The sequence below is a fragment of the Sorghum bicolor genome, chromosome 8, assembly GCF_000003195.3.
Source record: "Sorghum bicolor cultivar BTx623 chromosome 8, Sorghum_bicolor_NCBIv3, whole genome shotgun sequence".
Taxonomy (NCBI): domain Eukaryota; kingdom Viridiplantae; phylum Streptophyta; class Magnoliopsida; order Poales; family Poaceae; genus Sorghum; species Sorghum bicolor.
In genome coordinates, this window is record NC_012877.2 from 2,502,450 (window position 1) to 2,516,576 (window position 14,127).

Here is a 14,127-nt window from a genome sequence, read left to right on the forward strand (position 1 = left end):
TGTATCATCCTCAAGTCTAGCTAGTCCCTATAACTTCTCAACCCACTTAAAATGTCTGATTGCAGGGATATAAATAGCCCTAAGCGAGCCAACATGCTGCTCCAGTGGTGATACTTCATGAGAACACCGGATGATATGATGAAACAAATGAAGACACAGAATTATCCTATGAATACAACCGGATATTGCACTAACGAATGGATCATTATGTGATGTCATAAAAAATGGTCACGAATGGATCATTATGTGATGTCATAATACTTGTGCTTTGTTTCTTGTTGTTGGCAGATGATATAGTTAGACCTAATCAAATGCTTGATCGAGGCCCAAATGATTGCCGTGGTAAATTATTTTGGCCATTCTCACCTGTTGGACACGTCAGGCTAGTTAGTGCTAATTCTTGGGTTCTCCAAGGTTGGGTCAGGGTACTGGTAAAATAATGGTTCAAGCCCACATAATACACTTGTTTGGTCAAGGTGTCCAATGAGCAAGTCGTGCAATGATCCTAAAATGCTTCAAATCGGATCATCCTTTGAAACTATTTTCAGCAAACTGCCTTCTCAATTGTTTGGTCACTACTTCTTGCTTTGAAATTTTTTTCAAATATCCTTGTGTAGTATTGAAATGTTGTGACGTGCTTTGTAAGATTCTACAAAAATATTTCACTTGACTAATAAAAATTCATACTTGATCATCATGTGAAGACCAAAATGTTGTGCACTTTGATGCTTCAGTATTTGAGCCAGAGCTTGTAATACCCGATTTTAAGGACAAAACCAGATATGCACCATATGTGAGTTTTAGAAACCAAATCTCACATATAGCTACAAATAAGGGGTAATATCAAAAGACAATGCGTAAATATATAACGTACTTAGTATAAAAGAGATAACCTTTAATAGCAAACAACGGATCGACAACTCCAACTTCGGGTATTAACTTCTCTCCACAGGATCCAACTGACTGGTTGATCACAAGCCTAAACTTCTCCTGAGGTTTGGGGGAAATAGCAAGAGTGAGTCCATGTCGAACTCCACAAGTATAGCAACTAGATTGTATAACTTCCACAATCTCATGACCAATGTGACATAAATAATGTAAATCATTAAACAGTAAACAATGAGCATATTTAACACACAAGATTCATCATCCTTAATGTAGATGTCCCCAAGGCCGCTCCTGACCGTGAGCTCGGCTAGTATACTAGTTTTTAACCCTCTGCAGAGGTTGCACATCTTTACCCATGAGTCATGATTTACCCTTTCGCCCGAGGTGATCAGCCTCTTAACCCACTTCCAAGGAAGGTCGGCAGGGATCACTATGAAGCATTTCAAAAGTTCGTCTAACATGTTAGGGCCGCAAGGTTTCCTTTGCGCGCAGATATAGAGCCCCCCTTCCGATGGCACAATGACGCGCAGCCTATACACATACAGACAGAGGCCACACTATACCCAAAACGGTTCAGCCCCTCCGCCCTTTCGGGTAACCTCTAACAAGCTAGAAAAGGTCTTCATACTGAGCTAAAGCCAGAGCCATTATAGCCCTCATGGTTGCACTGTTGTCCCGGGTGATCACGTACAGACAAATCATCAAGTTGCTAAAAAGTCATTTTTATCGTTTATTACTTAACATTAATCTAGTCACAGGATCATGGTCACAGAAATAAAATCCAAATACTATACTTGCCTTAATCCAATTGCTCTTGCTTATCCTTTTGGTCCTGTTGGTCTCACATATCCAAAACTCTGATCTTGATCACCAAAAACTGCTCTCCGTCTAAACTCGATCATCGATCACACAAACAATCGAAGAAAACATACACGAAGCAAACAAGGCTACAATTAGAACAGTACACCAAACATATAAAAACAGTATGAAAAGTTTATAAAATGATTCTACACATCGCTACGATCTCGCAGATGTAGATCACGAAAATCGGAGCTAAAACGGAAAAGTTATGAATTTTCTAAGATTTTCTATAGAAAATAAATTAATTAAATATATAAACTCATAACGTGACAAATATTGTTGCTAACTCATACCCTTCAAGTTGGTGTGGCCACAACGCAACGAAAACATAATTAAAACTCTAGATTAATTTTCATTAGAAAGCTATTGATTAAATATTAAATAAATTACGTTTAAATCAATAAATTCAGAATTGAGTTACACAATAAAAGTTTATACTACTGTGTAGAGTACGTCGATACGAATCCAACGCAACTTAAACCACTCAAATCGGTCGTAAAACGAATAAACGGCAGGGATTAAACGAGCAGGGGCAAAACCATAATTACCTGTTTCTTCTACCTTGAGCTGCTCGTACAGAACGTGGTGGCCTCTATGACCATGGTCGATCGGAACTCTGCTGGCCGCATGAAGCAGGGGCTGTGCAGGTGACCAACGAGGGGTGGAAACCATAGCGTGTCCGGCCGATGGCCTTGGTGCGGTGGATGGAGCGCACCCAGCCCATGCACACGGGGAGAGGGAGCAGGGCCGGCCGGCGGCACTGCCGACGTGCTGCTGCTGCATCGGACGGCCTAGTAGGCACACCAGGGCGCCGGGAAGGAACCTAGCAGCAATGATTTGGAGCCCGCAGAAGCAACTGTCCAGGAGGATCACGACCGCGACATGACATGGCAGAAAACAACAAGAAGAAGAGCATCCATCGTGAGTTCACCGGAACAGTTCATCGGAAAAGAGAAAACGAAAGGCAAACTATCAAACAGGGTCGGTTTGATGTAAATAAGGACACTACAGTGAAGAGAATAACGAGACGAACCTAGTACTGGTATTAGTTTTCGCCGGGACACGTAGAGATGGCCGGAAAACTTCGCCGAACGTTCGCCGGAAGTTCGTCGGAGTTCTAGGTTTCGAAACTTCGGCTTTAGATCTAGGACGACAGGAGTGGCGGCTCGGAAAAGTGGTCGTACTTTTGGAATCAGCGCGTCAAGGGCTACGCCGGCATATATATAGTGTTAGGGTTTGACGTCATGGAAAAATTGGATATTTTATTATTTTCGGAATCAATTAATTTCGTGAATAAAAATAATTCCAAAAAAAAATCCAGAATTGATATCTAGGGTCTAAAAAAAATACTATGAAGGCTCCAAAAATTTGGGGAGAATTCTTAGAGACACTTTAGAATATGAGGAATCTAAATGAAGTATTTGGAGCTCGTGATAAGATAATTTGGAGAATCTAAAAATTAGATTAAGCTCACGGGAAAGGCCGGAAAAATTCTCAAGAATTTTTGTAGTGATCTCTTGATGGATGAGAAACTGAAAGGAGTGACTTAGGTTTGAAAGAAAATATTCTGAGAGACTCTGAATGAAATCTTGAGCTGAGAGACAAGGAATTTGATTGTAGAAAAAAAATATATATGCCCAAGAAGGAAGATCGATCTAATAAACGTATTTTAAATATTTTTCTTACTATCAACACATAAAGGAGCAACAAGCATCACTTCAAAGCATATGCACCAGCATGTATGCATAATAATATTGCTATGCCTTATAATAAATTTTAATTTAATAAAAAATATTATTTTTCCTATATTTTCATGAGCACAAAAATACAAAATTAAATAATTTTATCTATATTTAAAAAGGAATAAATTTTAGGGTGTTACAATTCTACCCCCCTTAAGATGAATCTCGTCCTCGAGATTCAGAAGACGGTTATCAAAGAGACGTAGATTTTGAATCTTGTTCACTTTCTTGAGTAGTTATATCTTCATAGCATTGATTCCACTCTCTTACTCCAAGTAGCCTCTCAAGTATTCCTAAAATATTGACGAGACACCTAGTGTAGCAGGTACGATCCTTCTTTAAACTTATTTCTCCTATCCTTTTTAGACCCTACACATCATATAGTCTTTTAAATTCGCTGTACCGAGTCTCTTTATCCAAGGTTAGTTTCATCACTAAGTTCCAATTATCGGTACCTTTATCACAGTTAAGTTGCTTCACTCTCACACTATACATACAACTCTGTAGACTTTGGTGTCATCTGATCCTCATACACAACTCTTAATCCATGAGTATCAGTAATGACATAACCTTCCATTGGTATTAGCACACTCCAAATAGAATGATATCTTGAAACAAACCAACATACCAAGCACTTGATGTCCTCGTAGATGTTCGAGTTATTAACCACTTCTTCTCCTTATAGTTCTTTAATTAGGCTACCCCCCTTAAGAAAAGTCAACTAAGGGACCAAGAAAGGTAGCTTCCATACTTTCCAGACAGGTTAACTTAACATTGAGAACCTCTGACACTCCAAAGAACTTATGTGCAATAGAGCAAACAGGTATCCTGAAATTTCCTCGCGATATGAAAAACACCAGCGTAGTAAAATGGACATAACTCTTATTCTATGAATCCAATAGAGTTGTGGCTTATACCGTTAGAACACTTATGAAATTTCCAGCAACTTTCCTGTAGAAGACCTCCTTAGGTTCTGTCTTTAAGCTCAGGTAAAACAACCAAACTTAATATCCATCCTGAAAATGTCTCAGCAAAGGTGCAGTAACTTCCAGAAGTTATATCTAGAGCTCCTTAACTCATCTGGAGATGATCCTTACATTTTTGAAAAGGTTGGGAAATTCTCTACAAGTTTCGTATACCACGTTTTCCCAGATTCTGTCTTTAACTTGGCTGAAAAATTAGAAATACCAGATCTGTCCAGATTTTGAAGCAGAACAGAAACATCCGGGTATAAATATCATAATCTCAAGTTCTACTTATCCAAATAAGTTCCAGCTTATACCGTTGGAAAGAATAGAAAATTGTCTACAAATTTTCTATAGAATACTTTTCCAAATTCTATAGTTATATATGTCTAAAACAGTAAGCAACCGAAACTGATCCAGGTTCTTGACAGCACAGTTGTATCATCTTGTGATTTTTGTAACTTCCAAACCATAACAGCTATGAGGGTGATTCTTGCGGTCGGAGAAAGATCTTGAAGTCTAGTTGTTCTTAGAAAAAGTTGATAGACTTTTCACAATCAAAAGTTGAGATACACCAGAACCATTGCAAACTGCTCCAGAAATCAGCAAAGAACAGAAACATGATATAACCAAACCCAACTACTTATTTCATTACTCCTTATGCCTTAGGTCTTTAAACTAAATGAAATTGTGGAGAAAACCCACAAGATCATTGCACTCATTACAAAGATCCAAATCAAACATAAGCATAATGACAAACCAACTAAGCATTAAAGGTTCACACTTCACTCAACTTACGATGCTATCGTTCGCTTCATCTTAGGGGTTGAGATCCTAAAACTTATATTTCAAAGACGCAAGAAGGTGGTAAGAAAATGTTCTAATAGCATACCAAATCAAAGGAGTGAAGATGAGAACAAGTACTTTTGAAATAAGCAACAAGGTAAAGACAAATAGCAAGGATAGGGATATAGTATGGATGAAAATACCAAGGTTTATAGAGCAAGGATTTTATGACAATTCCTAAACCTTAAGACGACAAATTTCTAACTAGGCTTGCGTCCTACAGTCAGCATTGCTCTGATACCACTTTGTAATACCCGATTTTAAGGACAAAACCAGATATGCACCATATGTGAGTTTTAGAAACCAAATCTCACATATAGCTACAAATAAGGGGTAATATCAAAAGACAATGCGTAAATATATAACGTACTTAGTATAAAAGAGATAACCTTTAATAGCAAACAACGGATCGACAACTCCAACTTCGGGTATTAACTTCTCTCCACAGGATCCAACTGACTGGTTGATCACAAGCCTAAACTTCTCCTGAGGTTTGGGGGAAATAGCAAGAGTGAGTCCATGTCGAACTCCACAAGTATAGCAACTAGATTGTATAACTTCCACAATCTCATGACCAATGTGACATAAATAATGTAAATCATTAAACAGTAAACAATGAGCATATTTAACACACAAGATTCATCATCCTTAATGTAGATATCCCCAAGGCCGCTCCTGACCGTGAGCTCGGCTAGTATACTAGTTTTTAACCCTCTGCAGAGGTTGCACATCTTTACCCATGAGTCATGATTTACCCTTTCGCCCGAGGTGATCAGCCTCTTAACCCACTTCCAAGGAAGGTCGGCAGGGATCACTATGAAGCATTTCAAAAGTTCGTCTAACATGTTAGGGCCGCAAGGTTTCCTTTGCGCGCAGATATAGAGCCCCCCTTCCGATGGCACAATGACGCGCAGCCTATACACATACAGACAGAGGCCACACTATACCCAAAACGGTTCAGCCCCTCCGCCCTTTCGGGTAACCTCTAACAAGCTAGAAAAGGTCTTCATACTGAGCTAAAGCCAGAGCCATTATAGCCCTCATGGTTGCACTGTTGTCCCGGGTGATCACGTACAGACAAATCATCAAGTTGCTAAAAAGTCATTTTTATCGTTTATTACTTAACATTAATCTAGTCACAGGATCATGGTCACAGAAATAAAATCCAAATACTATACTTGCCTTAATCCAATTGCTCTTGCTTATCCTTTTGGTCCTGTTGGTCTCACATATCCAAAACTCTGATCTTGATCACCAAAAACTGCTCTCCGTCTAAACTCGATCATCGATCACACAAACAATCGAAGAAAACATACACGAAGCAAACAAGGCTACAATTAGAACAGTACACCAAACATATAAAAACAGTATGAAAAGTTTATAAAATGATTCTACACATCGCTACGATCTCGCAGATGTAGATCACGAAAATCGGAGCTAAAACGGAAAAGTTATGAATTTTCTAAGATTTTCTATAGAAAATAAATTAATTAAATATATAAACTCATAACGTGACAAATATTGTTGCTAACTCATACCCTTCAAGTTGGTGTGGCCACAACGCAACGAAAACATAATTAAAACTCTAGATTAATTTTCATTAGAAAGCTATTGATTAAATATTAAATAAATTACGTTTAAATCAATAAATTCAGAATTGAGTTACACAATAAAAGTTTATACTACTGTGTAGAGTACGTCGATACGAATCCAACGCAACTTAAACCACTCAAATCGGTCGTAAAACGAATAAACGGCAGGGATTAAACGAGCAGGGGCAAAACCATAATTACCTGTTTCTTCTACCTTGAGCTGCTCGTACAGAACGTGGTGGCCTCTATGACCATGGTCGATCGGAACTCTGCTGGCCGCATGAAGCAGGGGCTGTGCAGGTGACCAACGAGGGGTGGAAACCATAGCGTGTCCGGCCGATGGCCTTGGTGCGGTGGATGGAGCGCACCCAGCCCATGCACACGGGGAGAGGGAGCAGGGCCGGCCGGCGGCACTGCCGACGTGCTGCTGCTGCATCGGACGGCCTAGTAGGCACACCAGGGCGCCGGGAAGGAACCTAGCAGCAATGATTTGGAGCCCGCAGAAGCAACTGTCCAGGAGGATCACGACCGCGACATGACATGGCAGAAAACAACAAGAAGAAGAGCATCCATCGTGAGTTCACCGGAACAGTTCATCGGAAAAGAGAAAACGAAAGGCAAACTATCAAACAGGGTCGGTTTGATGTAAATAAGGACACTACAGTGAAGAGAATAACGAGACGAACCTAGTACTGGTATTAGTTTTCGCCGGGACACGTAGAGATGGCCGGAAAACTTCGCCGAACGTTCGCCGGAAGTTCGTCGGAGTTCTAGGTTTCGAAACTTCGGCTTTAGATCTAGGACGACAGGAGTGGCGGCTCGGAAAAGTGGTCGTACTTTTGGAATCAGCGCGTCAAGGGCTACGCCGGCATATATATAGTGTTAGGGTTTGACGTCATGGAAAAATTGGATATTTTATTATTTTCGGAATCAATTAATTTCGTGAATAAAAATAATTCCAAAAAAAAATCCAGAATTGATATCTAGGGTCTAAAAAAATACTATGAAGGCTCCAAAAATTTGGGGAGAATTCTTAGAGACACTTTAGAATATGAGGAATCTAAATGAAGTATTTGGAGCTCGTGATAAGATAATTTGGAGAATCTAAAAATTAGATTAAGCTCACGGGAAAGGCCGGAAAAATTCTCAAGAATTTTTGTAGTGATCTCTTGATGGATGAGAAACTGAAAGGAGTGACTTAGGTTTGAAAGAAAATATTCTGAGAGACTCTGAATGAAATCTTGAGCTGAGAGACAAGGAATTTGATTGTAGAAAAAAAATATATATGCCCAAGAAGGAAGATCGATCTAATAAACGTATTTTAAATATTTTTCTTACTATCAACACATAAAGGAGCAACAAGCATCACTTCAAAGCATATGCACCAGCATGTATGCATAATAATATTGCTATGCCTTATAATAAATTTTAATTTAATAAAAAATATTATTTTTCCTATATTTTCATGAGCACAAAAATACAAAATTAAATAATTTTATCTATATTTAAAAAGGAATAAATTTTAGGGTGTTACAGAGCTCTTTCTTCCAAACATTGTTTATATGGCCGCATTGTCCATGTGAATTTTCTAAAGTAATTTACTAGATTATGCAAAAGTACTTGGTCCAACGAATTAAAATGACCATATAATCACGTGAACATTCGAGTGTTGCACACACTTTGATGTTTTGGTATTTTTCCAAATCTTTCTCCTATAGACTTAGTTTTAGTGGTCTTTACTTGTTCGAAATCTTGTAAAAATATTTACAACTTGAACATATATAACAACATATAGTTTTTATATACTCTAAATGTAACTTCATAAGACAAGTCCTATTTATTCTTCTTTTTATCATGAATTTACTATCTTTCAGTGATCTAAGAAAAGTCATCGAACGTATCTTAGCATATGTATATGTTAGTCCGAGTGATTGGGTTACCATTTCAATCATCGAAACCATTAAAAGTTTTGGCTAGGTCCATGTATCTATAGTGATTATCAGGGATGGTGACATAAGATGCCCGCCCTATAAATAGTAACATTTAATTACATAGGTGGGCATCATCATTCATTATGCTCTCCTTATTTTGATTTTCCACAAGAGGCGACTTGGTCATTTTTCCTCTATAATTATAAAAAAGGTCTATGCTGATTGATCCTTTCCTGAGTAGCTTGGTATTATCTCAGACAAAATTAGTTACAATCAGAGAAGTATATGAATGTTAGGAAACATCAAGGAACATGCAACATGCATTGCATAAAAACAAAACAGAATTCGTTGGCCCTGACTAGCCCCTAGCCAACATAAAACTATTGTCAAAATTTACTAAAACAAATAAAATTCCACATTCCAAAACTTGCCATCTTTATACGAAATATTCTAGGTCCTCTTTTTTGCTGGTTCCATTTTATTATTTGGCCTATTTAGAATCCTAGTCACTTATTGGAACACACTTCTTTTTTTGCGAGATCCAGTTACATACGTAGACGTTCACAAACATGAGTGTGCACTCAGCCCTATGAACACATACACACACCCTACCCCTATGAGCACCTCCGAAGAACCGAGTTGGACTAGCAAATCTCGAGATTGACGAAGTCATCATAGGCGCCTCGCTGTGGACGGCTACGTTGCCTACCACTGAAAGCATAGCGCCGTTAAATCCTAAAATAAATTAAGAAAAATGCGTGCAGCCGTGTCAAGTCAGGGACTTGAACACGGGTGGGCAGGTTCGACCTCAAGGAGCTCAACCAGCTAATCTGTGATCAGTTCGCTCGAAACACACCTCCTTGACAATGCATCACGGCTATATGAGAAGACCGTTTCATAAAGTTAAATTATGTATTAGTTGATTTGTGATAATAGTTTCATGTCATATGGCTTGGTCCATTTAGCAATTAGTGTTGAAAAACATCACGTGTAAATTGAAATTCCGTAGCATTTCTTCCATGCTACACAAGGTAAACATGCTTCATCGATTCTTACATACATATATTTATTAGAAGTTTAGAAAACCAAAGTACACAGCCACTATTTTACCATACATAAACAATATTGTAAAGTGTGTGCATATAGCTCCACAACAACACGTGGGAGAACATAGTATACTTTATTTTGTGGAAGCCTACCTCTAAATAATCATAGAAAATGAATCTTTGGCATGCTCATTGTGTACCCTTGGTCTCTGTAGAAAATTTATTTAGAGATCAATATAATCTCTACGCGGCAGATGACCACATGTGTCCATTGCTTAGACTTGTTCGGTGGTCTTGTAAACTGAGCCGGCCTTGAAGTCGGCAGGGATCGCATTATCGACAACACGGTAGCCACCACCCTTCGCAAGGAAGCGGAAGGCGATAGGTCCCTCGATCGGCTCCTTGCTGTCGAGCGTAAAAGTCTTGGGTTCTGACTCCTTGAGGTCGTCTGTGAAATCTGTGGCTCCCTTGGGCTTGACCGACACCTCGGAGATGGCGACGTTGGTGATAAGGGATAATTTGGTGGAGGTGGAGTCCTTACCGACCTCGATGGTGAGCGTAGTCCCGCACGAGCCGATGGTAAACAGTGCCGCCAATGCCACCACCGCGAGTAGGAAGCAGAAGGACGATGAGGAGGCCATTGGTGAGCTAGAAAGTAGCAAGTTGGCAGAACCTTCTTGTTTATTTCTTGATCGATGGAGAGGGATGGATGGATGTGGGCGATGTGTGTGGCGATCGATATTGTAGCTGGCCACTGCGTATTTATGGGTAGTGGAGGCAAGCAAACAAGGCATGGCTGTATGGTGAGCCGCATAGATTGCTGGTTGGCTTGTTAATCGACGGACACTTGTTCAGTTGCCACAAATAGAACTGGGCTGACATTTCCGATTGTCTTGTTGTCAGGCTAAAAAATTGCAGGACATCAATGAAGACTTCTCAGAAAGCACAAGCATGCAACCCTCAATATTTTTATAGTACTATTTTTAGAGTATAATGCGGCACGAGTAAATACACTTGATAGGCTATGACCTTATCAAGTTGTGCACTCAAAATATGTCTTATGTACGGTGGCTATGGTTTTGTTAAGTTGTTAAACACCACTCATATAATATGTTGTTTCATATTAAATTATGTGTACTTGCTTATTATTCTTACAAAATTCCTAGGCGTGTCCCTGTGTCAATGTTTTTTTTAGAGAATTGCGTATTCGCATATCCGATACGTACCTTATCCAATACTATCTGTATCTGGGCGCCATAGGTGAAAAGCATGTTTTTACTGCTTGCTTATTATCATCTAATTTCGAACTTCAAGCTTTCTACATTCAGCTCCTTGCATGCATGACCAATTGACCACAAATCCTCATTTAATTCCATTATGGTATCTTGTGTATGCTCCATCTGGTACTACATTAAAGCCTAAAAGGAATTGGAATTCCAGTCGGGATAGCATGAACTTGAAGTCTGAAATCTGAATGTGTCCATATACTTTTTTTTTTTTGCGAGCAAAGAATGTGTCCATATACAAGTCTGAAATCTGAATGTGCCCTCACTGCAGGCTGTGCTGTGCATGCCCGGATGCTTGAGTCTGGGTTTGCGCCCACCTTGTTCGTCCCCAACTGCCTTCTTCAGATGTATGCTCGGTGCGGGGGGCACTGCTCACGCGTGTCAGGTGTTCGACACGATGCCCCACTGGGACACGGTCTCGTGGAACACCATGCTCACGGCATACGCTTACGTGGGTGACACCGGCACTGCTGCATCCCTTTTCGGCGAGATGCCGGACCCGGACGTCGTGCCCTGGAACACGCTGCTCTCGGGCTACTGCCAGCGCGGCATGTTCCAGGACTCAGTGGTGTCGCCCCTAACAGGACAATGCTCGCTGTCCTGCTCATTCTCAACGCTTGGTGTTCAGATCCATGCATGCGCTGGCGGTGAAGATGGGCCTAGAGATGGATGTCTGAACCGGTAGCGTTCTCGTCGACATGTATGGCAAAAGCAGGAGTTTGGAAGACACGCTCCACTTGTTTCATGGAATGGGTGAGAGGAATTTGGTCTCATGGGGTGCGGTGATCGCTAGATGTGTTCAGAATGAGGAGTACATGCAGGGGCTGGAGCTGTTCGTGCAGATGCAGAGGTTGGGGCTTTGGGGTCAGCCAACCAGAGTTTGTAAACATTTCATGGCTTGTGATGTTTGTCAAGCAAACGGTCTTAATATCACGGCCTTAGAGCCAAAGGTTGAATGAACAAAAAAAAAGATGATAAGAACATCTACTAGTAGTAAATAATGTGTCTTCAAACTGTTGTTGTTCGTCTAGTTTCCTCCTTAAAATATAAACTGACAAATTGCTTCATCAACTCTCGAAACCATTTCATTTCACTACTGGAAACTACATTATTCCTGTGTGGCATGTAATTTTTTTGATGGGCACAAAATTACTCACAGAAAAATTGATTAAACCTGTGGGTTGGTTTGGCACACAGAAAAATTAGATTTAACCTGTCGGTTTTTATGGACCACACAAGAAATTTTGGCTCACGGAGTAATTAAATTAATATCCTTGTGTGCTTTATATATTTTTTTGGCTAAAACTAGGCTGTTGTCTTAGGTGACATGGCTGTACATGTATAAATTAGGAGCAGCATATGGTGCTAGTAGTAGAACTTATTTAGATGTAATTTGTGAGGGTAAAACCTTTGGTATGTTGGCCTATGTTGAATACTCTGTAAGCTTTTATGGAACTTCTAATATATATGAATGATTATTGTTCTATGCTTTTATGAAACATGTTAATTGTGATATTTTTCTGTAATCTACTAATTTCTCCGGTGGTGCTTTGAGGAAAATCCCAGTTGCAATTTCCTTGAGGGGAAACCATCAAGAAAATTTGGTTGAACTACTGACATAAACTTAGTATTTCATTGATGGAAAACCGACAGGGAATAGCTTCCCATCCCACATAATTGTCTTTTTTTCCTTGAGAGTTGATTGACAGACAGTTACTAAAACCCCCCAAACAAATTCCTGTGTGCTGAAAACCCATCAAGGAAACGGGAAAAACCGTCAAAAAAATTAACTCTGTCGGTGGACCGACAGGCATATCCAGTATTTGCCTATGAGCTGCCTGATAGAAATATTTTCTTAATGGTATTTCTTTGACAGATGCCTGACAGAAAAAATGCAACGGCATGAGATGCGGTTCGTTGTCAGCAACCGTTAGGTTAATTGATTTCCCTGTAGGCTTACTATCACGGATATTGCTAATTTGTTTGTGGGTTTTAGTAACTGTTATGTGAGAAGAGGGGTTTGCACTTTTGGCACAATCCTCTCTTGTTTATTTCTTCCTTTTGCTACACTGAAATTGGAGAATTTATCCCAACGACTCACCTATATCCGGTTATCTATTTCTTCATACGCTACTTATATTGATCGCTTTTGTTACGTAGGAAAAATATATTTGGTCCTTTTAGTTGGTCACCTACAAGCTAACGCATGGGCGTGTCACACTTCAGCACTAAAACTATTTATTAGAATATTGATCACGGGTGAAACCTGGAAACTAGAGTGTGAGGCTCATAGGCTCTGCTGACCACACTGTCTGTTTGGAATGCAATAATTTTACATGAATTAGTTTATTTTCATAGGAAAAATAAAACAATAGGAAAAAAATCCAGCGTTCCATCGGAACATTATAGTATACTCCTAGGCGTTCAAATGGTTTTACGGGCACATCCACAATTTTTTTGTTTGAGAATACAGAAGTCTACTGGCTGTATGGATTATTTGGCACACACATCAGCAAATTCATTTGAAGTTCCGCTTATATAGTATTAGATGCCACAAATATTATTAGAATGTTTACTAAATTATAATATGGATTATACCAAATTATTTGAAAAAAAAACAATGGCATACCCTGAAAATCCTAGGTCCACCGCTGCTGCAGGCAGTGCTATGGCGAGGGTGAGACCACGAGCGTTGCTCCAATGCTCAGGCTGGCATGGGCCTGTGGCGCTCGGCTCTCGTACTCTGGCGAAGGCACACTCAGGGGCGAAGGTATACTACCTATAGGAGATGCAAATGTACCACTCCAATTTTCTTTTTTTTTAAAAAAAATAGTAGTTTAGACTTAAATTTCACCACATATGCACCATCCCTAATATAAGCATATGCACCCACAAAGCAAATGCACTATCTTTTAATTTTGCTAGCTCTAACTTCGCCACTGGGAGCACTGGCAGAACTTTGGCCATAGG

At 39.7% G+C, this 14,127-nt stretch overlaps 1 protein-coding gene across 1 annotated transcript; it reads right to left on the reverse strand.

The window, feature by feature from the left end:
- LOC8067175 (pollen allergen Lol p 2-A) lies at positions 9,810 to 10,598 on the reverse strand. The gene has a single exon (XM_002442722.2). The coding sequence runs from the start codon at positions 10,510 to 10,512 to the stop codon at positions 10,147 to 10,149; it is 366 nt and encodes a 121-aa protein (XP_002442767.1). The 5' UTR covers positions 10,513 to 10,598; the 3' UTR covers positions 9,810 to 10,146.

Excerpts from the sequence above, each read along its gene's own strand:
- LOC8067175 (XM_002442722.2), bottom strand. The coding sequence starts at position 10,512 with ATGGCCTCCTCATCGTCCTTCTGCTTCCTACTCGCGGTGGTGGCATTG.